The following is a 27,351-nucleotide window of genomic DNA, read 5'->3' as shown; positions in this document are numbered from 1 at the left end:
CCCCAGAACATAAACTCAAAGTGAGCAGGAACAACAGGCCTTAATTTGAATTTGAACATAGCCATTTACAATAGCCAATTTCTAATCCTTAATTTGATGTTAACCAGCCAGTTACAAGGTGCCAAGTTGCTATCCCCATCTCCCTTTGTTTAACCTAATAAAAATCCCTCACCCCTCCAGTTGGAGGAGACAGGTCTGAGGATTTTCTTTCTGTCTCCACAGGGCTAACCTTTGCTAATACACACTCTTTTCTTGAAACCCTGGTGTTACTGAATTGGTTTTTGTGTGCATTGGGCAAGAACTCACTTGAGAGGTATCAAGAGCAATAGGAAAGAAAAACTCTGAATTCACACTGATTCCCTGGGTGCATCACACCCAGAAACACAGCTGTTCTTGTAAAACACAGACAGAGGGAAAAGCAAAGGACTTTGCTCAATGGACTTAGTCCTTCAACGAGCCTAGAGCTCTGAACCAAGAGGCATGGCCTTTTCCTGTAAAGAAGGCGGCGTTCTGGAAGGCTGGAGGTGGGGAGGTGGGCTGCAGATCTGTCGGAGAAGTGGCTGGGCAGAATGAAAAGTGATACATGAGAAAGAGAAGTTGTTAAGGAAAGCAGGCTACCCTTTGAGGCTACGGTCTTTCTACTACTCCTGCCCTCGTCTTAAACTCTTTTCCTTTCTTCTGTATCTTCTTGGGAGAGTGTAGGGGAGTGGATGACATTGAAGGGAAATTGTTTCTCACTGGGGGAAAAAAAAAGCATCCAATACCTTAAATCAACTTTCTCCTCTTCCCCAAAAGCCCGCCATTAGTTGGTTTCATTCCAATGTAAATAGGTAAAAATCCATTTTTGCTCATGACTTTTCATTATAGAAAAGAAATTTCAACCATATATTTAAGCATGTTAAAAATATTCCCATGCTCACTCTGATGACTCAGCAGAGCTTAAGTCAGGTCTGCAAAAGAGAGATAAAGGTGCAAAAGTCTCCATGGGGGAAAAATCTTTACTCCTTCAGCCAGACTAGGTTTCCACCCAGATGCATCTCTTGGATATTGGTTGGTGGCAAAGGGTGGGCTAATGCTGAATGGTTCTCTGATGGTTGTCAGTCCCCAGGGTATCAGAGAGACAGCTGGATGGGAGGATTTCTGACTGGAGCTCCACTCCCAGCCCTTCCCTTTGATGAAAATGATTCCACAGCCAGATGGTTAGGAATGGGGAGTGAGGAAGGCTGGAACAGCACGTGGTTCCTGGCCAGAGCTGGGGGCTCATGCAACAATTCAGAATACAGATGGCCTTCCAAGTAATTAAAGAAATTAAATCCCCAGCATTTTAAATCCCTGTACTGCCAGACTCCTAAAACAAAAAAGTAAACACATAGAAGACTTCTTTCAGGCCCTATGAGTCTCAAGGTCTGGCTTGCTTGGGGAAAGTGCTACAACTTAACAATCCTTCCCTGAAGCACTAAGGTTTCCTACCCAGATCACGTACTGAGGGGCCTTGCCCCCTCCTTACCCACACTACAGCCATGACTGAGTCGCCGCGCGCGTGCGTGCGTGTGTGTGTGCGTGCGTGTGTGTGTGTGTGTGTGTGTGTGTGTGTGTGTGTGTGTGTTTTCGTTCCCCACCAACAGGGGGTGATGGTGGAGGGGGCTGATCGGGGCAGAGGTTTTTTTTTGTTTTTGTTTTTGTTTTTTTTTATGGAGTTGCAAGCTTTGGGTTTTACAGGTTTGCAGACTCTGATCTTTATCACACGTCTAATAAAGCAATTGGAAAAATCAAAAACAAAAACAAACAAAAAGATGGGAATGTAGAGAACTTGGAAATTTTGATGGCTTTTCTGCCTGGGTTTTCAGTGTACCTATTGTTGACCCCAACTGTTATTTTTTTTGTCCAAGTGTCCCTGGCTTGTGCATTTGTCTTTCAATGTTTTGGGGGTATGTCCTCTGCGATGATGCTCCATCTGATATAGTTCCATATTGAGTGAAAAAAGGAAGCCTCTTCGCATTAGTCCTTTGGGCAACGCCAGTCAGGTCAAAACAGACAAACAAGGTATGCTCTACTCCTTTCGGAACCAGGTACCAACACCAGAAACAGAGGCTGCCATCTTCAAGATCACTGCTGCCCTGGAGCAGGGAGTGGGTCTAGTGTAAATTAATACACAAAGATCTCCTACTGCATTTCAGTGTCCTTCCTCATGGTTAGTTACTCACTTGCATGCTATAAAGCTTTAACTATCTCCCAGAGTCTTGGTAAGGTTGATTCTGACAGTTTTTGTCATGTTTTTCAATGTTTCTAGGGAGGGATGGGCCCCCAGAGTTGCCTACTCCATCGTTTTCACCGACAACATTCCTACCTTCCATGCCTTTTAACTATACTTAATCTCTCTTTCTGTATTGTTCTCTAGAATTCCTTAGAACCATCTTCTAATTCACCATTTTGTTATAAGTATTTCCTCCTTATTTTATTTTGATTATGTTTTTGTTGGTGTATATATATATAAATAATTATGTATACATATATAATTATGTATACATATATAAAATATCTTTGCTTTCTTCTTTTTTATTCCATTATCACATAAGATATATTAATAATAGTTGACTTTATATTACAGAATATCAAGAAGAGTGAACATCATCCAAGTACTTTGTCTACTCTTCTGCAGAATGGGTTAGTGCGTTTTGGTTGTACACAGGTTCATTATATATATTAGATGGAAGTATGACCTTGTTATTGCCTTTATTTGGAGATTAAGTATGGTTTAAGGAGATGTGTGTCGGTGCCAAATTGACAAGGGGTGGACTCTGATGGGTAGTTTTATGTGTTAACTTGGCTAGGCTATAGTACCCAGTTATTTAATCAAACACTAATTTAGGTGTGGCTGTAAAGGCGTTATAGATGTGGGTAACATCTATAATCAGTTGAGGTTACATAAAAGATATTACCCTTAATAATGTAGGTGGGTGTTTTGGTTTGGCAAAACTGCCAGAATGCAGTATATCAGAATGGGTTGACGTTTCCAATGGAGATTTACTAACTTACAATTTACAGTTCCTGGGCCCTGAAATGTCCAACTCAAGGCATCAACAGAACAATACCTGGACTCTGAAGACAGGCTGCCAGCATCTGGGACACCTCTGTTGCATGGGAAGGCACATGGCCAGTGTCTGTTGGTCCTTTTCTCCCGGGTTTCACTGCTTTCAGCTTTTGGCTTCAGTGGCTTCCTCTTCCAGCTCTTCCAGGGCTTTTTCTGTGTGTCCCTTATCCTCTTATAAAGGACTCCAGTAAGGGGATTAAGACCCACCTTGAATGGGGTGGGTTGCATCTCAATTGAAATAACCTAATCAAAAAGTCCCATTACAATAGGTGTGCACCCACAGGAATGGATTAAAAGAACATGGCCTTTTCTGGGGTACATAACAGCTTCAAACCAACACAGTGGGCTTCATCCAACAGTTGAAAGGCCTTTAGAGCAAAACTGAAGTTTTCCTGAAGAATCAAAATTCTGCCTCGGCCAACTGGCCTTCCCTACAAATTTTGACCTTGCCAGCCCACAATTGCATAAAATCTGCTGTTGGTTCTATTTCTCCAGAGAACACTTGACTGACACACAACCTAAAAGTCCAACAATAATGAAATAGTTAATAAGTTATGGTACAAATTTTAGGTTGTATATGTTATTAGAATAAAAATTTGTTTAAAAAAACATAGGATTATACAACACAGTGGCCCCAAAGTAAACCATGAATTATAGTTAATAATACAATTATAATATTCTTTCATCAGTTGCAAGAAATGGACCACAACAACACAAGGTTAACAATAAGTTAATAATAGAGGGGTATATGGAAACTCTGTATATTCTGCATGATTCTTCTGTAAACCTACAATGTCTCTAATAAAAAAATTTAAATAAATTGTGATACACCTGTTTATTGAATTATTTTTCAGCCATTAAAAACCATGTTTTCAAAAGATATATGAATAATATGTGGAAATTCTCATAATATTATGTTGTTAAAACAATAGGGAAATATTTATGTCTGCAATTTAAACACATACACATACATACATACACATAAATGGAAGGAAATTCACAAAAATATTGGACTTATTCCTAGGTAATGGTGTTTAAAGATATTTCTGAATGTTTATTATTTATTTTATCAGAACAAAAATTTTCTTATCTAATTATCTGATAATAACACCCTAGTTCCACTTTGTAAGCCATTTTATTCTTCTGCCATTAGTTGATGCCTACGTTTGTTTTTATGCCAAGATTGTCTTGCATTTGAATCTGATAGAGATGGCTGGTGGAAGGTTCCTTAACAAAATTTGTAAGTAATGTTCTTTTAGAATTCTTATATTTATATTTGACTCCAAGTTATGCATTTAGGAAGAATACAAAGTGGGTAGGATGACACCATAAAATACTTTTTTTTTAGATAGCTGTTTTTCATTCATCTTTTTCCAAATAAATAATTTCACCTTATAAGTAGAAAAATTTCATCTGTTCCTTTCCTTTCTCATCTTATTGAGATTACAAATAAAAGCAAGCTCATTTAACAGGCAAGAAGCAGGAAGAAGAGAAAACAAGAAACCTGAATAATTTACAAACTATATAGTCAGTTTCTAAATGATTAGAAATTATCTATACTGTACACACATTCTACCAATGTGTGCCAAATTATACAGAAAATATAGAATTTCTGCTCTCAAGGTAGATGATATTCTGGATAAAACATTTCAGATTCTAAATTAAGAAAACATGCATTCTCCAGGAAAATGCTAAAATAAATATCATTTGTAACTTCAGTTGGACCTGATATTTTTCTCCAATGTGGCAGAGTTGAAAATAATCTGAGCTAGAGATTTTGGGTTCTAGTTCTGGCTCATGCACTGTCTGGCTGCATGACCTGACTTTTTTGGCTTCAGTTTTCCATAAAAGTATAATTTTAATTAGATGAGCTATCTTTGTAATATCTTCCATTTCTGATAACTTATGCTCATGATCTGAAAAATATTTCTCGGTAGGTAAAGTCATTACCATTCACTTACTTCAGAGATGTCTTTGTAAAATCTAACATCTTTACATCATCAGAGAGCAGTTACTGACCACTTACCACTGTGCCAGTTCATGTTCCTATGTCTTCCAAGTCTCTTTCCTGGCTGTGTTTTTTAAAGCAGTTTTATTGAGATGTATTCACATACCATACAACCCATCCAAAGTGTACAATCAACGGCTTTTAGTATAATCCCAGAGTTGTGTATTCACAATGAATGTTTTAGAACATTTTCATTACTCCAAAAACAAAACCCCATATCCCTTAGCAGTCACCTCTCAACTTCCCTTGCTATGTTTTCATTACGGTTTGTATGAATTAAAATTCCAAATCCTTTTTCCTAATAGAAATGCTTTTCTCCTGGGACCCACTTGCCCCTTTGCCAGCAAACATGGTTAATTAGTTTCAAAGCGTGAAGCATAGAGTTGTACAGTGAATGGTGGCAAGATCCGCTTTGTTCCAGGAAAATCTATGCAAATAAATAACAAGGAATTACTGCTGCTACACATGTATAACACAATTCAATTTGTCCAAACATTTTATAGTATTTCTGTTTTGTTTATTCTTCCTGGCAAGACCAAGCCAAAGAAAGTTAAGAGGTGGAGCAGGTCCTGGGTCCACAGCCCATTTATGGGCCTCCAGGGGCACATTGCATTGTGATGAAATGGTTACAGAAATTGAATTGGAAAGGAAGGGGTGGAGAAGATTGGAATCTGTTGGAGTTTTTTATTTGAAGCCATAAAATAGTATATTTTAAAATCATCTTTAAAACGAACTGTATATGGATATATAGACAGAAAAAGGCACACTTCAAAAACAACAGGAGGATCACATATGAAGATGTAAACAGTGGTTATCTCTGGAGGGTAGAATTATGGGTAAGTTTTTTTCTTTATACATCTGTCTTTACTTGCTTTCTAAGATTCTACTTCAAGCACATATTTATTTTGTCTTTAGAAGAAAAATGATTTAAATAAGTAAATAACCTACCCAAGATTCTGGAAGCATGTTATTGCAGCATTATTCTCATCACAGAGTCCCTTCCCTATAGTATATTGTTAACCCTCCTGTGAACACACCAAGAGGACTTTGTAAAACATGCATGTCTTACTCTTCCTTTGGTCATTCACTATTTAGGGAGTGCATAACATGTGTTAGAGGCCTGCACAGGCACTAGGAATTTAGAAATGAGAAAGGGAAGTCCTCTGTCTTCAAGTTTCTTATCTGCGAGAGACAGATAAGAAAACAGACCATTAAAATACTTGGTGATAAATTAGCCATGAAAGATTACTGTCAGGGAACAGAAGAAGAGCGTCTTAGCTAAGGCCGAAAAATGGGTGATGGTAAGAGGGGACCAGGTTACAGAATAATTGATGCTTGAGTCCAAGGAATTATATACTAAGCATGATGTTTACTAGATGCTTGACTGAGTGGATAAACAAGGGACGTCTCTTAATCTTCAGAGGAAGTTTCAAAATTCATTCATTCAACTTCCAGGCAACTAAGATGGTAGCATAAGAGGCTCCAGGGTAACATCCTCTGCCAGAATCTTTGAACAACTAGCCAAAATTGGCAGAGCTATCTTTCTAAAAACTCCAGAAAACAGCTAAAGGGTTGCAGTATTGGGGCAAGTGCCAAATCAAGAAAGAGCTGCTTGAAAAATGGTAGGATAAGCTTGTGTTACCCCTGCTAGCCCTTCGCCCACCCCTCCTTGGCACAATGTGGAGCCAGCCTGCACTCCTATCGTGGGTCCCTGGCCATATTCCAGAGGCAGCAGAGTAACCCCCATGCATGTAGTGGGGTGTCTGTATGTCAGTGCCAATCTATCAGGTGGAAATTGAAAGACTGAACCTGGAAACTTGTTTCAGGCTCACCCTTCCAGAATTTGTCCTGAAGGTATAGAAGCAGCTTGCAGATAGCCAAAATGATGTTAGAAATTATGAAGTCTAAGCAGCCTGGGACAAAGGACTACTTGCAGTAAGTCATAAAATAGAGTACACAGGTGGGGGTGAAAGTCTGTTTCAAAAAGGGAGTAGAGAGGACATTACAATACCTGTAAACTGGATATTCCTAAGGCCACAAGGAAGCACAAGCCCAGGACAAGAAGCAGTCTCCATGCAGACTCAGAAAAGACAGAAAGGATGCTGTACTTCATAATAACCTTGAGCTGATCTTCTTGATAAGAGGGCTAAGCTCGGATGGACACCACCAGGCAAAGTGAACCAATTTGCAAAGGCTGTGAAAGCTGCTTTTCCCTGTGGTTTCTTTGTTTTTGTTAGCTCTCAGTACTCAGGGAAATCTCTTGTAATGTCACTAGCTAGATACAAACTTAAGGAAGAGTCAGCTCAAGTACTAAATACTTCAAGATATTAACTGTATGCAACAAAAGGTCACAAGACAAAGAAACAAGAAATGATGGCACAGCCAAAGAATCAAGATAAAAATCCAGAAACTATCAATGAAGAGGACCAGACTTTGGACATACTGGAGAAAGATTTTTAAAAATGATCCTCAATATGCTCAAGGAGATAAAGGAAAACACTAAAAATGAAAGAATATCAAGAAAACAATGAATGAACAATATGAGAATCTCAATAAAGAGGCATTTTTAAAAAGGAACCATATAAAACCACTGGAGTTGAAGACCACAATAACTGAAATGAAAAACTCCCTAGAGGGTTTCAACAGCAGATTGGTGCTAACAGAAGAAAGAATCAGTGGTCTCAAGGACAACACAATTGAAATGACTCATGCTGAGAAGTTGAAAGAAAAAAGAATTTAAAAGAGAGAACAAGCCTAAGAGACCTGTGGGAACTATCAAGCATTCCAATATATGCATTAGGGTTGTTCTGGAGGGAAAAGAAAGGGCAGAAGGAATAGTCAAAGAAATAATGGCAAAAACTTCCCAAATTTAACGAAAGACATGAATATGCACATTGAAGAAGCCCAACAAACCCTGAAGAAGATAAACTCAAAGGGAATTGTGCCGAGATACCCAGTATTCAAACTGCCCAATGCCAAGGACAAAGAGAGAGTTCTGAAAGCAGCAAGAGAAAAGCAACAAGTCATGCACAAGGGAATCCTGTTAAGATTAAGTGCTGATATCTCATCAGAAACCATGGATGCAAGAAGACAATGGGACAAAATATTTAAAGTGCTGAATGAAAACAATTTCCAACCAAGAATTTTATATCCAGCGAGATTTTTTTTCAAAAAATGAGGGACACTGGCAGCGTGGAATATGACTGCCGGAGAAGCATCTAGACCCGGCATCATGAGATGGAGAACATCTTCTTGACCAAAAGGGGGATGTGAAATGAAATGAAATAAGCTTCAGTGGCAGAGAGATTCCAAAAGGAACCGAGAAGTCACTCTGGTGGGCACTGTTATGCACAAGATAGACAACTCTTTTTAGGAATAGCTAGCAGTAAATATCTGAAACTATCAAACTACAACCCAGAACCCTTGAATCTTGAAGACGATTGTATCAAAATGTAGCTTATGAGGGGTGACAATGTGATTGGGAAAGCCATATGGACCACACTCCCCTTTGTTCAGTGTATGGATGGATTGAGTAGAAAAATGGGGGCAAAAAAAAAAAAAAAAAGGCACCAGGGTTCTTTTTTACTTTAATTGTTCTTTTTCACTTTAATTTTTATTCTTATTATTTTTGTATGTATGGTAATGAAAATGTTCAAAAATTAATTTTGGTTATGAATGCACAACTATATAATGGTACTGTGAACAATTGAATGTACGCTTTGTGTGATTGCACGGCATGTGACTATATCTCAATAAAACTGAATTTAAAAAAATGAGGGAGAGATTAACACATTATCAGATAAAAAAAAGCTGAGGGAGTTTCTCACCATTAGACCTTCCCTACAAGTAAGGCTAAAGGGAGTTTTTCAGACTGAAAGGAAAGGACACTAGACAGTGGACTGAAGTGGCATAAAGAAATAAAGACCTCTAGTAAAGGTAACCATATGGGTAATTTCAAATGCTAGTACTATTGTATTGTATTTTTTGGTATATAATTTCACTTTTTATTTTTACAGGCCCTAAAATGCAAATGCATAAAAATTGTGATAAATCTATGGTTTTGGATATACAATGTATAAAGATATAATTTTTAACAAGTATAACAAAAGGGTGGGGGGATGGGGGCATAGGAAAAGAATGTGTATGATGTTGATGTTAAGTTGGTATCAAATCAAATGTGATTGTTACAGATTTAGGATGCTAAATTTTAGCCCCATGGTAACCACAAAGAAAATATATGAAAATATAGAAATAAATGAGAAGGGACAAGAAATGTTACTGTACAAAAAAATCAAATAAATATGAAAGTAGTCATTAAGGTAAGAATTGCAGGTCAAAAAAGGTATATGACTTACAAAGACAAGTTAGAAAAATAGCAGAAGAAAATCCTGCATTATCAGTAGTTACTTTATATGTAAATAGCTTAAATCCTCCAGGCAAATGGCAGAGATTGGTAGAATGACCCAAACTATAAGCTGTTTACAAGAGACTCACCTTAAATTCAAAGACACAAATAGTTTGAAAGTGAAAGGATATAAAAAATATTCCTTGCCAGTGGAAACCAAAAGAGAGCTGAGGTAGCCATACTAATATCAGATAAAACAGACTTTAAGTCAAAAACTGTTATGAGGGACAAAGAAGGTCACTATATACTGCTAAAGGGGTCAATTCAACAAGAAGACATAACAATTATAAATAAATGTGCACCTACTGGCAGAGCCCCAACATATATAAAGCAAATATTGACAGATTTGAAGGGAGAAATAGATGGTTCTACATTAATAGTAGAAGACTTCAATATACCACTTTCACTAATGGGTAGAACATATAGACAGAATATCAATAAGGAAATAGAAGACTTCATCGATACTATAAACCAAATAGACCTAACAGACATATATAGAACACATCACTCAACAGCAGCAAAATACACATTTTTCTCTACCATACATGAATCATTCTCCAGAATAGATCATTCTTCACAAAAGAAGCCTCAATAAATTAAAAATATTGAAATCATATAATCTACCTTTTCTGACCACAATGGAATGAAGCTAGACATCAATAACAGAAGGAGAACTGGAAAATTCACACATATATTGAAATTAAACAGTACACTCTCAGACAAGCAATGGGTCAAAAAAGAAATCACAAGCTGTGCCTGGGCCCTATGGTAAGAGGTAACATTTTGAGTAGGACAGATTGAAAGAGGGCCAGTATGGCTGGGGCTGAGAAAGGACAAGGATTGGGGTATGAAGTGGGCTGGGGACAAATTAGAAGCTAGATCATGCAGGGTCTCATAGGACAGATTAAGGATTTTATCTTTATCCAAAAAGCAATAGGAAGACATTGAAGAATGTTAACCTGGAAGCAGGAATCGGGATAAATTAATTAAATTTGCATTCATAAAGATAATTCTATGTGCAGATGGCGGAACAAAATTTTAAAAAGATGCCAGCATGAATGCAGGTAGTCCATCTAGGCGATCTTTGCAAATGGTCCAAGCAAGAAGTGATGGTGAATTGGACTAGGGTGGTCATGATGGTGATGGGGAGATGTGAAGACACTCGACATATATAGAAAGCAAACTCATTAGGAGTTGGTGATGGAATAGATGGGTGAGTGTGTGTGGAGAGGGTATGAGAACAGGGAGAAACAACGATGATTCCGAGGCTTTCATATATCTAGAAGGATTTTTCTGTTGTTTTCTTTGTAGCGCTGAAGGCAAAGTGATTTATTAATTAAATGTCCTCTTCAGGTTCATTTCAGGTCGATTTCATTGCCTCCTTCCCTAACCTGGATGACTCATAAAAATTACAGAGGAAGATCCCAGGTAAAATAATTTTGAATGCTTCTCTATATTGAGAATACTTACATAAGGTGCACAAATATTAAATGTGCTTCTTGATTAATTTTAACATATGCATACACCTGTAATCACTACCCAGATCAAGATACAGAAATTTCCAGCACACCAGAAGGCTTCCTCTGGTTCCCTCCCAGTTAGCACCCCCTTCCCCCAGATAAACAACTACTCTGACTTCTATCACCATTGATTAGTTATGTCTGTTTTTGCACTCCATAAAAATGGAATTAGGCAGTATGTATTGTTTGTATTTCATTTTTTTCACTCATCATTCTAAGATTCATCCATGTAATATTCATGTGTAGCATTGCTGTGTTGTAATGCCATTTTGTGAATATGTCACGTTTTATCTTTTCTACTATTACTTGATATTGAACAATTTCCAATTTGGGGCTATTATGAGTAAAGCTGTTATGAACATTCTTTTTTGTATCTTTTGGTGGACATAAACACTTCTGTTGGGTATATACTTAGAACTGCTTGATCATAGGGTACATGATTTGCTTTGGTAGGTATTGCCATAGATTTTTCCAAATTGATTATAACAATTTACATGCCCGCTAGGAACGTGTGAGAGTTCCAGCCATGCTACCCCCCTGCCAATACTTGGTATTGTGTCTTTTTAAAGTGGTGAACTTTTCTTTTTTTCTTTATTTTTATTGAGATTGTTCAGATACCATACAATTATTCAAAGATCCAAAGTGTATAATCACTTGCCCCTGGGTACCCTCATACAGCTGTGCATCCATCACACTTAATTTTTGTTCAATTTTTAGAAACTTTTCATTACTCCAGACAAGAAATAGACTGAAAGATGAAAAAAGAAAAAAAGAAAAGGAAACTCTAATCCTCCCCTATCCCTAACCAACCCCCCTCAATTGTTGACTCCTAGTATTGATATAGTACATTTGTTACTGTTTATGAAAAAATGTTGAAATACTACTAACTGTAAGTATATAGTTTGTAATAGGTATATAGTTCTTCCCTATATGCCCCTCTATTATTAACTTCTAATTGTATTGTCATACATTTGTTCTGGTTCATGGAAGCGATTTCTAGTATTTGTGCAGTTGATCATGGACATTGCCCACCATAGGATTCAGTTTTATACATTCCCATCTTTTGACCTCCAACTTTCCTTCTGGTGACATATATGACTCTGAGCTTCCCCTTTCCACCTCATTCACACACCATTCGGCACTGTTAGTTATTCTCACATCTTGCTACCAACACCCCTGTTCATTTCCAAACATTTAAGTTCATCTTAGTTGAACATTCTGCTCATACTAAGCAACCACTCCCCATTCTAAAGCCTCGTCCTATATCTTGGTACCTTATATTTCATGTCTATGAGTTTATGTATTATAATTAATTCCTATCAGTGAGACCCTGCCATAATTGTCCTTATGTGTCTGGCTTATTTCACTCAGTATATTGCCCTCGAGGTTTTGTCATCAACCCATTTTTTTTTTTAATATGGTTTTGTTCACACACCATACATTCCATCCCAAGTAAATAATCGATGGTTCTCTGCATGGTCATACATTTATGTGTTCACCACCCTCACCACTATCTATATAAGGGCATCTACATTTCTTCCACAAGGCAGGAGGGAGAGTCAAAGAAGGTAGAGAGGCAAAAGAAAGAGGGAAAAAAAATGACAGCTAGGAAGCAGCAAAAGGAAAAATAACCTTAAATCAAAGTAGAATAAAGAATCAGACAATACCACCAATGTCGAGTGTCTTAACATGCCTTCCCTATCCCCCCCTCTTATCTGCATTTACCTTGGTATATCACCTTTGTTACATTAAAGGAAGCATGATACAATGATTCTATTAGTCATAGTCTCTAGTTTATGCTGATTGCATTCCTCCCCCAATGCCTCCCCATTTTTAACACCTTGCAAGGTTGACATTTGCTTGTTCTTCCTCGTAAAACAACATATTTGTACATTTTATCACAATTGTTGAATACTCTAGATTTCACCAAGTTACACAGTCCCAGTCTTTATCTTTCCTCCTTTCTTGTGGTGTTTCACATGCTCCCCACCTTCCTCTCTCATCCATATTCATAGTTATCTTTGTTCAGTGTACTTACATTGTTGTGCTACCATCTCCCAAAATTGTGTTCCAAACCACGCACTCCTGTTTTCTATCACCCTGTAGTGCTCCCTTTAGTATTTTCTGTAGAGCAGGTGTCTTGTTCACAAATTCTCTCATTGTCTGTTTGTCAGAAAATATTTTGAGCTCTCCCTCATATTTGAAGGACAGCTTTGCTGGATATAGGCTTCTTGGTTGGAGGTTTTTCTCTTTCAGTATCTTAAATATATCACACCACTTCCTTCTTGCCTCCATGGTTTCTGCTGAGAGATCCGCACATAGTCTTATTAAGCTTCCTTTGTATGTAATGGATCGCTTTTCTCTTGCTGCTTTCAGGATTCTCTCTTTGTCTTTGACATTTGATAATCTGATTATTAAGTGTCTTGGCGTAGGCCTATTCAGATCTCTTCTGTTTGGAGTACGCTGCGCTTCTTGGATCTGTAATTTTATGTCTTTCATAAGAGATGGGAAATTTTCATTAATTATTTCCTCTATTATTGCTTCTGCCCCCTTTCCCTTCTCTTCTCCTTCTGGGACAACAATGATACGTACATTATTGTACTTTGCTTCATCCTTGAGTTCCCGGAGACGTTGCTCATATTTTTTCATTCTTTTCTCCATCTGCTCCTTTGTGTGCTCCTTTCAGGTGTTTTGTTCTCCAGTTCCTGAGTGTTTTCTTCTGCCTCTTGAGATCTGCTGTTGTATGTTTCCATTGTGTCTTTCATCTCTTGTGTTGTGCCTTTCATTTCCATAGATTCTACTAGTTGTTTTTTTGAACTTTTGATTTCTGCCGTATATATGCCCAGTGTTTCCTTTACAGCCTCTATCTCTTTTGAAATATCTTCTCTAAACTTTTTGATTTGATTTAGCATTAGTTTAAATTCCTGTATCTCAGTTGAAGTGTACATTTGTTCCTTTGACTGGGCCATAACTTTGTTTTTCTTAGTGTAGGTTGTAATTTTCTGTTGTCTAGGCATGGTTTCCTTCGTTATCCAAATCAGGTTTTCCCAGACCAGAACAGGCTCAGGTCCCAGAGGGAAGAAATATTCAGTATCTTGTTTCCTTGCGATGTGTCTTAGAAAACCTTTCCACCCTTTGATGCCTGAGATCACTGTGCTTTTCTGCTCAGCAGGTGATGACTGTTAGCCTCTAATTCTTGACTGGTGTGAGGAGGTGTGGCCGTGTTCCCCCAGGCTCTGGGGTCTGGTTCTGAATGGAAAGGGCCCCACCCCTTTCCTCTTAGAGAAGACAGAGCCCCCAAGTGGAGGTCATTAGCATTTCAATGGTCTCACTCTCTGCTTGTGCTGTCTCCACCCTTCCCAGAGTCACAGCCCTGGAAACTGAATATGACTGGGGCTTTCTCCACTGAGCCGAAAAAGAAACAGATAGTCCCCTTCAGACCCAGTCCAAGGTGACCCTCCGGCTCTCCAAGGTCAGTCGTCACCCAAAGCCTCTGTCTGTTTTTTGGGGATTCATACCTGTAGTGAGCAGTTCACACTCCCTACTTAAAACCCCAGTTGGAGCTCAGCTGAGCTGTATTCGCTTGCTGGGAGAGAGCTTCTCTCTGGCACCATGAGGCTTTGCAGCTCCGGCTATGGGGGAGAGAGTCTCCCGACTTGGATCCGCAGGTTTTACTTACAGATTTTTTTTTTTTTTTTTTTTTAATCATCATTTTATTGAGATATATTCACATACCACGCAGTCATACAAAACAAATTGTACTTTCGATTGTTTACAGTACCATTACATAGTTGTACATTCATCACCTAAATCAATCCCTGACACCTTCATTAGCACACACACAAAAATAACAAGAATAATAATTAGAGTGAAAAAGAGCAATTGAAGTGAAAAAGAACACTGGGTACCTTTGTCTGTTTGTTTCCTTCCCCTACTTTTCTACACATCCATCCATAAACTAGACAAAGTGGTGTTTGGTCCTTATGGCTTTCCCAATCCCATTGTCACCCCTCATAAGCTACATTTTTATACAACTGTCTTCGAGATTCATGGGTTCTGGGTTGTAGTTTGATAGTTTCAGGTATCCACCACCAGCTACCCCAATTCTTTAGAACCTAAAAAGGGTTGTCTAAAGTGTGCATAAGAGTGCCCACCAGAGTGACCTCTCGGCTCCTTTTGGAATCTCTCTGCCACTGAAGCTTATTTCATTTCCTTTCACATCCCCCTTTTGGTCAAGAAGATGTTCTCCGTCCCACGGTGCCAGGTCTACATTCCTCCCTGGGAGTCATATTCCATGTTGCCAGGGAGATTCACTTCCCTGGGTGTCTGATCCCACGTAGGGGGGAGGGCAGTGATTTCACCTTTCAAGTTGGCTTAGCCAGAGAGAGAGGGCCACATCTGAGCAACAAAGAGGCATTCAGGAGGAGACTCTTAGGCACAAATACAGGGAGGCCTAGCCTCTCCTTTGCAGCAACCGTCTTCCCAAGGGTAAAACTTATGGTAGAGGGCTCAACCCATCAAACCACCAGTCCCCTATGTCTGTGGTCATGTTAGCAACCATGGAGGTGGGGTAGGCGAATACCCCTGCATTCTCCACAGGCTCCTCAAGGGGGCACTACATCTTTTTTTTTTTTTTTTTTTTTCCCCTTGTTTGTCTTTTTTCTTTTTTTTTTTTTTTTTTTTTTTTTTTTTTTTTAACTTTCCCTTCTTTTTTCAAATCACCTGTATGAAAAAAAAAGTTAAAAAGAAACAAACATACAATAAAAGAGCATTTCAAAGAGACCATAGCAAGGGAGTAAGAAAAAGACAACTAACCTAAGATAACTGCTTAACTTCCAACATGTTCCTACTTTACCCCAAGAAAGTTACATAATATAGCAACATTTCAGTGAACTTGTTCCTACTACAACCATCAGAAATTAACAGACCATAGTCATTTCTGGGCATCCCCAGAACGTTAAATAGCTTATCTGTTCTTCCTGGATTATTGTTCCCCCTTCCTTAATTGCTCTCTACTGCTAGTTCCCCTACATTCTACATTATAAACCATTTGTTTTACATTTTTCAAAGTTCACATTAGTGGTAGCATATAATATTTCTCTTTTTGTGCCTGGCTTATTTCGCTCAGCATTATGTCTTCAAGGTTCATCCATGTTGTCATATGTTTCACCAGATCGTTCCTTCTTACCTGCCGCGTAGTATTCCATCGTGTGTATATACCACATTTTATTTATCCACTCATCTGTTGAAGGACATTTGGGCTGTTTCCATCTCTTGGCAATTGTGAATAATGCTGCTATGAACATTGGCGTGCAGATATCTGTTCGTGTCACTGCTTTCCGATCTTCCGGGTATATACCGAGGAGTGCAATCGCTGGATCGAATGGTAGCTCTATATCTAGTTTTCTAAGGAACTGCCAGACTGACTTCCAGAGTGGCTGAACCATTATACAGTCCCACCAACAATGAATAAGAGTTCCAATTTCTCCACATCCCCTCCAGCATTTGTAGTTTCCTGTTTGTTTAATGGCAGCCATTCTAACCGGTGTTAGATGGTATCTCATTGTGGTCTTAATTTGCATCTCTCTAATAGCTAGTGAAGCTGAACATTTTTTCATGTGTTTCTTGGTCATTTGTATTTCCTCTTCAGAGAACTGTCTTTTCATATCTTTTGCCCATTTTATAATTGGGCTGTCTGTACTATTGTCATTGAGTTGTAGGATTTCTTTGTATATGCAAGATATCAGTCTTTTGTCAGATACATGGTTTCCAAAAATTTTTTCCCATTGAGTTGGCTGCCTCTTTACCTTTTTGAGAAATTCCTTTGAGGTGCAGAAACTTCTAAGCTTGAGGAGTTCCCATTTATCTATTTTCTCTTTTGTTGCTTGTGCTTTGGGTGTAAAGTCTAGGAAGTGGCCTCCTAATACAAGGTCTTGAAGATGTTTTCCTACATTATCTTCTAGGAGTTTTATGGTACTTTCTTTTATATTGAGATCTTGGTCCATTTTGAGTTAATTTTTGTGTAGGGGGTGAGGTAGGGGTCCTCTTTCATTCTTTTGGATATGGATATCCAACTCTCCCAGCCCCATTTGTTGAAAAGACCATTATGGCTCAGTTCGGTGACTTTGGGGGCCTTATCAAAGATCAGTCGGCCATAGATCTGAGGGTCTATCTCTGAATTCTCAATTCGATTCCATTGATCTATATGTCTATCTTTGTGCCAGTACCATGCTGTCTTGGCAACTGTGGCTTTATAATAAGCTTCAAAGTCAGGGAGTGTAAGTCCTCCCACTTCGTTTTTCTTTTTTAGAGTGTCTTTAGCAATTCGAGGCATCTTCCCTTTCCAATAAATTTGATAACTAGCTTTTCCAAGTCTGCAAAGTAGGTTGTTGGAATTTTGATTGGGATTGCATTGAATCTGTAGATGAGTTTGGGTAGAATTGACATCTTAATGACATTTAGCCTTCCTATCCATGAACATGGAATATTTTTCCATCTTTTAAGGTCCCCTTCTATTTCTTTTAGTAGAGTTATGTAGTTTTCTTTGTATAGGTCTTTTACATCTTTGGTTAAGTTGATTCCTAGGTACTTGATTTTTTTAGTTGCTATTGAAAATGGTATCTTTTTCTTGAGTGTCTCTTCAGTTTGTTCATTTCTAGCATATAGAAACATTACTGACTTATGTGCATTAATCTTGTATCCCGCTACTTTGCTAAATTTGTTTATTAGCTCTAGTAGGTGTATCGTTGATTTCTCAGGGTTTTCTAGATATAAGATCATATCATCTGCAAACAATGACAGTTTTACTTCTTCTTTTCCAATTTGGATGCCTTTTATTTCTTTGTCTTGCCGGATTGCCCTGGCTAGCACTTCCAGCACAATGTTGAATAACAGTGGTGACAGCGGGCATCCTTGTCTTGTTCCTGATCTTAGAGGGAAGGCTTTCAATCTCTCACCATTGAGTACTATGCTGGCTGTGGGTTTTTCATATATGCTCTTTATCATGTTGAGGAAGTTTCCTTCAATTCCTACCTTTTGAAGTGTTTTTATCAAAAAGGGATGTTGGATTTTGTCAAATGCTTTTTCAGCATCTATTGAGATGATCAATTGATTTTTCCCTTTCGAGTTTTTAATGTGTTGTAATACATTGATTGTTTTTCTGATGTTGAACCATCCTTGCATGCCTGGAATGAACCCCACTTGGTCATGGTGTATGATTTTTTTAATGTGTCTTTGGATTCGATTTGCAAGTATTTTGTTGAGGATTTTTGCATCTATATTCATTAGGGAGATTGGCCGGTAGTTTTCCTTTTTTGTAGCATCTTTGCCTGGTTTTGGTATTAGATTGATGTTAGCTTCATAAAATGAGTTAGGTAGTGTTCCATTTTTTTCAATGTTTTGAAAGAGTTTGAGTAAGATTGGTGTCAGTTCTTTCTGGAAAGTTTGGTAGAATTCCCCTGTGAAGCCATCTGGCCCTGGGCATTTATTTGTGGGAAGATTTTTGATGACTGATTGGATCTCTTTGCTTGTGATGGGTTGGTTGAGGTCTTCTATTTCTTCTCTGGTCAGTCTAGGTTGTTCATATGTTTCCAGGAAATTGTCCATTTCTTCTACATTATCCAGTTTGTTGCCATACAGTTGTTCATAATATCCTCTTATAATTTTTTTAATTTCTTCAGGATCTGCAGTTATGTCACCTTTTTCATTCATTATTTTGTTTATATGGGTCTTCTCTCTTTTTGATTTTGTCAGTCTAGCTAGGGGCTTGTCAATCTTGTTGATCTTCTCAAAGAACCAACTTTTGGTGATATTTATCCTTTCTATTGTTTTTTTGTTCTCTATGTCATTTATTTCTGCTTTAATCCTTGTTATTTCTTTTCTTCTACTTGGTTTAGGATTGGTTTGCTGTTCATTTTCTAGCTTCTTCAGTTGATCCATTAGTTCTTTGATTTTGGCTCTTTCTTCCTTTTTAATATATGCGTTTAGTGCTATAAATTTCCCCCTTAGCACTGCTTTTGCTGCATCCCATAGGTTTTGGTATGTTGTGTTCTCATTTTCATTCGTCTCTATATATTTAGCAATTTCTCTTGCTATTTCTTCTTTAACCCACTGATTGTTTAGGAGTGTGTTGTTTAACCTCCAGGTATTTGTGAATTTTCTAAGTCTCTGATGGTTATTGACTTCTAATTGTATTCCATTGTGGTCAGAGAATGTGCTTTGAATAATTTCAATCTTTTTAAATTTATTGAGGCTTGTTTTATGTCCCAACATATGATCTATTCTGGAGAAAGTTCCGTGAGCACTAGAAAAGTATGTGTATCCTGGTGATTTGGGATGTAATGTCCTGTAGATGTCTGTTAAATCTAATTCATTTATCAGATTGTTTAGGTTTTCAATTTCCTTATTGGTCTTCTGTCTGGTTGATCTATCTATAGGAGAGAGTGATGTGTTGAAGTCTCCCACAATTATTGTGGAAACATCAATTGCTTCCTTTAGTTTTGCCAATGTTTCTCTCATGTATTTTGTGGCACCTTGATTGGGTGCATAGACATTTACGATTGTTATTTCTTCTTGCTGAATTGCCCCTTTTATTAGTATGTAGTGGCCTTCTTTGTCTCTCAAAACATCCCTGCATTTGAAGTCTATTTTATCTGAGATTAATATTGCTACACCTGCTTTCTTTTGGCTGTAGCTTGCATGAAATATTTTTTTCCATCCTTTCACTTTCAATTTCTTTGTGTCCCTGTGTCTAAGATGAGTCTCTTGTATGCAACATATTGATGGTTCATTTTTTTTGATCCATTCTGCGAATCTATATCTTTTAATTGGGGAGTTTAATCCATTTACATTCAACGTTAAAACCGTGAAGGCATTTCTTGAATCGGCCATCTTATCCTTTGGGTTATGTTTGCCATATTTTTCCCTCTCTCTATTAATATCCTTTATTGTACCCATACCGAATCTCTTTAGTACTGAACCTTTCTCCAAGTCTCTCTGTCCTGTCTTTGTTTCTCTGTCTGTAGGGCTCCCTTTAGTATCTCCAGTAGGGCAGGTCTCTTGTTAGCAAATTCTCTCAGCATTTCTTTGTCTGTGAAAAATTTAAGCTCTCCCTCAAATTTGAAGGAGAGCTTTGCTGGATAAAGTATTCTTGGCTGGAAATTCCTCTCTCTCAGAATTTTAAATATATCGTGCCATTGCCTTCTCGCCTCCATGGTGGCTGCTGAGTAGTCACTACTTAGTCTTATGCTGTTTCCTTTGTATGTGGTGAATTGCTTTTCTCTTGCTGCTTTCAGAACTTGCTCCTTCTCTTCTATGTTTGACAGTGTGATCAGTATATGTCTCGGAGTGGGTTTTTTTGGATTTATTCTATTTGGAGTTCGCTGAGCATTTATGATTTGTGTATTTATGTTGTTTAGAAGATTTGGGAAGTTTTCCCCAACAATTTCTTTGAATACTCTTCCTAGACCTTTACCCTTTTCTTCCCCTTCTGGGACACCAATGAGTCTTATATTCGGACGCTTCATATTATCTATCATATCCCTGAGGTCCATTTCGAGTTTTTCAATTTTTTTCCCCAATCTTTCTTTTATGCTTTCATTTTCCATTCTGTCATCTTCCAGGTCACTGATTCGTTGTTCAACTTCCTCTAGTCTTGTACTATGAGTGTCCAGAATCTTTTTAATTTGGTCAACAGTTTCTTTAATTTCCATAAGATCATCCATTTTTTTATTTAGTCTTGCAATGTCTTCTTTATGCTCTTCTAGGGTCTTCTTGATTTCCTTCATATCCCGTACTAGGGTCTCATTGTTCATCTTTAGTTCTTTGAGTAGCTGCTCTAGGTGTGTCTCTTCTGGTCTTTTGATTTGGGTGCTTGGGCTTGGGTTATCCATATCGTCTGGTTTTTTCATATGCTTTATAATTTTCTGTTGTTTTTGGCCTCGTGGCATTTGCTGTCCTTGATAGGGTTCTTTTAGGGTTTGTAGACCAGTTGAAGTCCTTATCTCTAATTTATCAGATCTACAGCTTCGTGGAGTACACTTTCTCTAACTAACCAGCAGGTGGCGTCCACGAGCCACCTGTTCTCCACAAGCCAGATCTCCCCTGCTTAGCCTTTTTGGTGAGTGGGGTAGTGAGTCTTGTGGGGCCCAATTGGTGTCCCAAGCTTGCGTGTGTAGTTGGTGTTGCCTGCCCTGTATGTGGGGCGTGTTTCTGGGCAGTCGGGGAGGGGGGGTGGCCCTAACAATCAAATCTCCCTGATGATCCTAGAGTTTTAAAGCTACTGCAATAGTCTAATCCTTCAGTTCAGTCCTGCCACAGTTTGTCTCTGCCACTGACCCACAAGTCTTTGGTATTGGCGTATGGCTCCTGAGACTTGCAAGTGGGCCCCTCTTCCAGGCTGTGCACCCCGGGTCCTCTGTTGAGGGATGACTGTGCTATGTCACAGGTGAGTGCCGTCCCCCCAGGGCAGTTCTGGGCTGCTGGGCTGTGTTGGGAGGCTCCCAGTCTGCTCAAATGATGGCTGAATGGGGCTCTGTTAATTCACACTGCTCCCCCTTCCCAGCTCTGGGACATTCAGCTGAGGTTGCAGGGAAGGCTAATGTCCACGCCCAGTTTTGTGGTGTGTGCCTGTTATTTGAAGCACTTCCGTCACACTGGGTTGTCTGGGGCAGCTCTGGGCTATGGGGCTGGCGATGGGCAGGAGTGTTTCCTGTCCACCAGGATGGTGGCTGTGAGCGGACACCCCCCTTTTCTTGGGAAGTTGTGTTGTTTAGTGAATTTTCTCAGCCACTGGATTATTGCCTTTTGTCTCAGAGCTCTCTTATTTCTGCTCTTGACTTGACGTGCCCAAATTTCAATTCTTTGAAGCTTTCTGTATTGAGCTTCTTAGAGTAATTGTTTTAGAAAAAGCAAAAAGGATTTAAAAAAAAAAAAAAAAAAAAAAAAAAAAAAAAAAAACGGCCCTCCTCAGAGATCTAATGGGTTATTGAAATGCTAATAGACAAAGCAACCAGGGCCATTAAGGAAAGGTGCCCTGGGCAGAGAGATCAGCCTTGCTTCGGGATTTGCATATGCGCCTCAAGGCCTGATCTCCGCCCTTCCCCTTTCTGTGTTCACCAGAACTCCAAAAATCCTCTGCTTTTACTTTGGAGCTTCTCGTGTTGTTTTCCTTCTATGCCCGTCTCCTCTCTGCTGGGCTGGCTGCTCTCAGAGTCTCTGGTGTCTGGCCTCAGTCTATCTATGGTTGGAGTTTGAATCAGTAGAATGAGTTTCCGATGAGAGCAGCCACTGCAATTCTCCCTTCTCCTTCCTGGAGCTGACAGCCCCTCCTCCCCCGGGACTGAGCCTGGCAGGGAGGGGCGCGGGTCCCCTGGCCGCAAAAACTTACAGATTTCGCTGATCTCAGCAGTTCCACTTTTTCATGAGTGTTGTATGAAGTATGCCCAAAGACAGATTGCTCTGTGGTGTCCAGTCCACGCAGTTCCTGGCTTTTTACCTACTTTCTTGGAGGAGTAACTAAAACATACAGCTCACCAGTCTGCCATCTTGCCCCGCCTTCCTACTTACAGATTTTATGCTGTGTTCTCGGGCATTCCTCCCAATTCAGGTTGGTGTATGATGCGTGGATGGTCTCGTTTGTCCCCCCACAGTTATTCTGGATTATTTACTAGTTGTTTCTGGTTTTTTGTAGTTGTTCCAGGGGGACTACTTAGCTTCCACTCCTCTCTATGCCGCCATCTTGCCCCGCCTCCAAAGTGGTGAACTTTTAAACTACCAAACTGGCCTTCATTCTATTTCCACAGAAATGACAAGCTCTGCTGGGAGGTGCATTCAGGGATGATTCCTGAGATGTGGGATCCTTGAATATCAATCTCAAGAATGAACCTGCAGCAGTCCAAGTATGCCTCTCTGACATGGGAGGAGACCAATTTGAAGCCCAGCCCAGCCCTGCCTGATCCTGGGGATTCTCAAAGGAACTCCAGACTCTTGTCCAATGGGCTTCTGGGTCATCCAGGGCATTATGAGGCAAGACAGAACTAGAACAACAGGCTCAGAAAAGGAAGCTGACCCACTCCTGATTCACTACTGTCTCTGAGGGGACAGGCCTGACCAAGTAAGATGGAGCTGCCTTTCTTGAGGTGCCATTAGGGGTCAGTGGCAGTGCCAGATAGGAATGGTGGAGGACCCTGTCTCAATCTGTTTTTTCGCTCAGCTTGGAAAACAAATCCAAATCTTGTAGGCAGATCTTCAGATGGGTCAACAGAGCTCCCTGGAGGTATGAGGCCTGAAGCCTGAAGGGACCAGCAGGTAACTGGGCATGGCAGCCTGAGGCCAGTCTGCCCCAAGCAAGAGCATCCTCTTGCTGGAAGGGTTTCTTTGCTGAGAAAAGTGGAAGCTGTCACTCAAATTCCTACAGGATCTTCCCCAAATGGAGGCAAGGGTGATCCTAAAGAAGCCCCCTTGTTTGGTTGATATTTATTGCCAGCCCTCACTGGACTGACAAAAATGGCTCCTATCTTCCTTGGGTTCAGAATTCACCCAGTCGGTCTTGATGGAGATGCAACCTGGGCCTGAGAGAGAGGCAGGCAGTGACTGTCCCCTGACCCCTCCCCAGTTTAGGACGGCACTGGAGACGTAAGAAACGTAATACGACGTGAGGGCTGTTTCATAAAGCATAAGAGACAGTGTGCCTGGATGGCAGGTCATGGGAATCCAAAGGGGGGAAAGGTCGCACCGTAAGGGCAAGGTGATGAGGGGCTGTTGTGGTTCGGGTAGGAAGGAAGGGACTGGAGGCAGGATGGAGAATGGAGGCTGGCGGTTCGGAGGGGTGGGGAGAGGGCGGCCAGAGGCCCCGGGGAGTGAGGGTTCTGGCGGTGAGGACGGGACAGACTTGGGCTGCTTGTGCAGGGCAAGTTCTCTGCGGTGGGAAAGTCTAGCCAAACTGGCGTTGAGTCCGAACTGGATCCCACTTTTAGTGGGGTGGGATTCTGTCACCCCCTACAAGTATCCGACCCACCGTGCCGGAGCACAATTTGTCATAGGTTCGGGAAAACGTGCCGCGCAGGATGGGAGGTACCCGGTGGCGACGGCCAGGTGAAGTTGTGTGCTGGGAAGGATTCCTTCCCCAAGCACGGATGATCATCCTCACTGCCGGGTGCCAGCGGATGGGTGGGCTGGGGTCCGAATTCGGCGTTAAGAAGCCAGATTCCCTTGGCCCCAGCTCGCCCACCTCTAGCGGTCGCCAGAAGGCCGTTAAAAGGGGTCGGGCGCAGATTGAGCAACAGCCGCGAACTCCCCCGCCGGCCCCAAACCCCACCCCCCTCGTCCGCAGCGACTCTGTGGCGACGCGCTGAAAAGTGCGCCTGCGCAAGCGTGACGACGTGCAGGCGAGGGGGAGGGGGTGTTTTGGTTCTAGCCGCTCGCCGTCCTTTCAAGACTCGGTCGTCCGATAGCTGCTTGTTCCGGGTTTCCCTTCTCCTTCCCTTTCCCTTTTCCCGGCCCCGATCCTCCCTCCCTCCTTCCCTCCTGTCCACCTCCCCTTTCTGTACCTGCCGCTCCGGGTCAAGGCCACCTTCCGGGCCAGGCGCACTACGGTGCGTGGCCCGGGGGCCCGGTATATGACCCGCCGTCCTGTTGCCCCTCATTCTCCCCGCCCCATGTGGCTGCGGGGCCGCGGCGGCACTGCTCACTATGGCCCGGAAAGCAGTTAGCAGGAAGCGGAAAGCGCCCGCCTCACCCAGAGCGGAGAGCGACGTTCAGGGCCTGCAGGTGAGAGCAGAGAGGCCGGGGCCCGGGTGATGAGACCTAGCTGGGCACCAAGAAGGGGTTAAGTTCCGCAGATGAAGGCACAGGAGCTCGACCCAAGGTCTGTAGTCGGCGGGGCAAGACCGGGGCGTGGGCGTAGGGTGTCAAGGCTGGGCCCATAGGACTGTTTTGGAGAGCAGATAGGGGAACTCGCAACTGGGACATATTCCGCCGGGAGCCGGCAGCCGGCAGCCGGGAATGGGTCTTGAGGAGAAACAAGAATCCTGGCCTTGGGGAAAGGGGAAGCCGAAGTAGAGGGGAGTCAGGAACAAAATCTCAGGAGACCACAGAGAAGGAGAGTCAAGTACGCCTTCCAGGGGCCCGGGAAGTGGGGGTGATCGCGTCCCTCTTCGAGGAAGGAAGGAATCTCCCTGTGGGTACCCAAGCCGAGAGCTGGGATTTTTGGCACTTGGATCCCTAGAAGAAACGGCAATTCCCAGGTATCCCTATTCCTTTCCCTTTGGAGGGGAAGACCTTGTTGGACGGATTCGGGCACTCATTTCCCGTGCGCCGCCCCCCCCCCCCCCCCGTTTGTGTTTGATTTTTCGAATTCTGCAACTGCCTGGAGCGCGGGGGTGGTGACTGGGAAGCGGCCATTGATCGTCCATCCTTGGTATCCTGAGACCCCAGTCTGGCTCCTTGGGCTGCCCTCTCCATGCTCTGCTGGGAGTTCAGGCCGAAAGGGAGGAGGGGGCTAGTTAGAGATACAGACCAGGTCGGTATGGGAACACTTGGTCCTCATTTCCTTTCCTATCGAGGATAGCTATGGGGCATCTGAATCCTTCACTCCTAAAAGGTATAGGAAACGTTTTGTTCTGTTCTTTTCTGTTTCCCTTTCCTTGTCATTCAGCCCTTGTGGTTCACATAGCAGCATCTTTTCAATGTTGGGAAGGTTAAACTGGACTTTCTGGATGGAGATTCTTTTTCTGTTTTATTTGTATTTCTGTTGTAGGAAAAGGCCACATGATGAATTATTGGTCGTTTCCCTTGTTCTGAGGGAAGGTAGCCAAGCCCTGATTTTTAATGTTGCTTTCTACAGTTTGGCTGGAATCACTCGCTTCACAAAAGGAAAAGACTCCCCCCAGTGAAGAGGTCCTTAGTATACTACCTGAAGAGTCGGGAAGTCAGGCTACAGAATGAAACCAGCTATTCCCGAGTGTTGCATGGTTATGCAGCACAACAACTTCCCAGTCTCCTGAAGGAGAGAGAGTTTCACCTTGGGACTCTTAATAAAGTGTTTGCATCTCAGTGGCTGAATCATAGGCAAGTGGTGTGTGGCACAAAATGCAACACGGTAAGTGTGTTATATGGGGGAATGTGAGCTTTCTCCTAGGTCCTGTATATAGGATTCCACATGCTCTAGAACCTCTCCTCATTTCCCCTGTGAGTTTCTTTTGGGAGGGGATTGCCTTACTCTCCTTGCAGTTACTTCCTATGTGTTGGTGACTTGTTTTCCGCTCCTTTTCCCGCTTCTGCATTTCTTTTCTGATGTCTTCAGAGAAATCTTATTTCTGTAGGCCTCTCGCCCACCTATTTTTGCTTTGTTCATGCCAATTCTAGAATTTCTTTTTGGCCTCATCTTTTTATATTGCTTTCTAAGTCAGAGGCCTTAGAGGAATGAGGTAGATCCTGTGCCCAAATCATTATTCAGGATGCAGGATAATGAAAACCTGGGTGTATCTGCCAGCCTAAGGGTATATGTAAATGTATTTGAAATAGCACTTGGCTGTACACAGGAATAAGGCAAACATTCTTTTTAAAGGAATAGAATCTAAAAATGTATGAACTCTGAAATAATGGGAAAAACATGAACCATTTCCCGTAAGGAAGACAGGGAATGTGTATCCGGTGGTATATTTCAGAGTATAAGCCTTTGTTCTTGAGAAGTAGCCTTTGTAAAAAGACTCAGAGAGAGAAAAAAATTAAGTAGTGACATGGGAAGGAGAGCATTTTTACAGAGAATGACTTAGAAGATCGTTACAGGTGAATAAAGGGAAATGATTTATCTGTAAGCTGTATAACCAGCATGATTACAGGCACCAATATAAAGTCAAGTAGTGGATATGATTGGACCAGAAGTACACAAGTATGTGATGTCAGGAATGGCAAGTGAAAAGAGGCAAGGCCTGGAGGTGGGAAATGATTCATAATGAAATGTAAGAAAAGATTGGGTCTAGGCCGAACCACTCCCTCCATTTTCACCCTACGAAGTGTAAGTGGACAAATAATGTGCTTAATGACTGAGTAAATTGACCTTGGACAGAGACACATCTTGGATCAGTGGAAAGAGCAAGAAGGTTGCTTGCCCCAGAGCAAGAAAGTCTTTTAAATACTAAGAGAAATGTGTTTATAAAAGATATAGGTAAATATTTAAACATGAATTTTAAGGAAGGAAATAATACTGTGGTGGTTGGGGCCAAGCTTTCATTTCCTCTGTTGAAGATTGCTTGTCTTATGTAGAGGACTTTCAGAACTAAGTAGTGGTGGTGAGCCTCCACAAAACTTCCCTTTTCTAGTCTCTCCA

At 41.0% G+C, this 27,351-nt stretch overlaps 1 protein-coding gene and 1 long non-coding RNA gene across 3 annotated transcripts in view; both read left to right on the top strand.

The window, feature by feature from the left end:
• The window catches only part of LOC119505608, a 54,212-nt gene extending 51,975 nt beyond the window's left edge, over positions 1-2,237 (top strand). The window contains exon 3 of the long non-coding RNA XR_005210777.1: positions 2,070-2,237. This is a non-coding gene — a long non-coding RNA (uncharacterized LOC119505608). The remainder of the gene's footprint in view (positions 1-2,069) is intronic.
• A 22,186-nt stretch (positions 2,238-24,423) lies between these two features.
• DCAF12 (DDB1 and CUL4 associated factor 12) overlaps positions 24,424-27,351 on the top strand; it is a 55,908-nt gene continuing 52,980 nt past the window's right edge. Inside the window, exons 1-2 of one of the 2 annotated variants that reach the window (XM_037797218.1) lie at positions 24,424-24,791; positions 25,867-26,121. In XM_037797218.1, the coding sequence (XP_037653146.1) occupies positions 24,714-24,791; positions 25,867-26,121 (333 nt within the window). In that variant the 5' untranslated portion in view covers positions 24,424-24,713. The remainder of the gene's footprint in view (positions 24,792-25,866; positions 26,122-27,351) is intronic. The other variant, XM_037797217.1, reaches the window with a different exon arrangement.

This window comes from Choloepus didactylus, chromosome 10 (genome assembly GCF_015220235.1).
Source record: "Choloepus didactylus isolate mChoDid1 chromosome 10, mChoDid1.pri, whole genome shotgun sequence".
NCBI classification, from domain to species: domain Eukaryota; kingdom Metazoa; phylum Chordata; class Mammalia; order Pilosa; family Megalonychidae; genus Choloepus; species Choloepus didactylus.
Note: the sequence above shows the minus strand (reverse complement) of the source record. Positions and strands in the feature narration are given on the sequence as shown.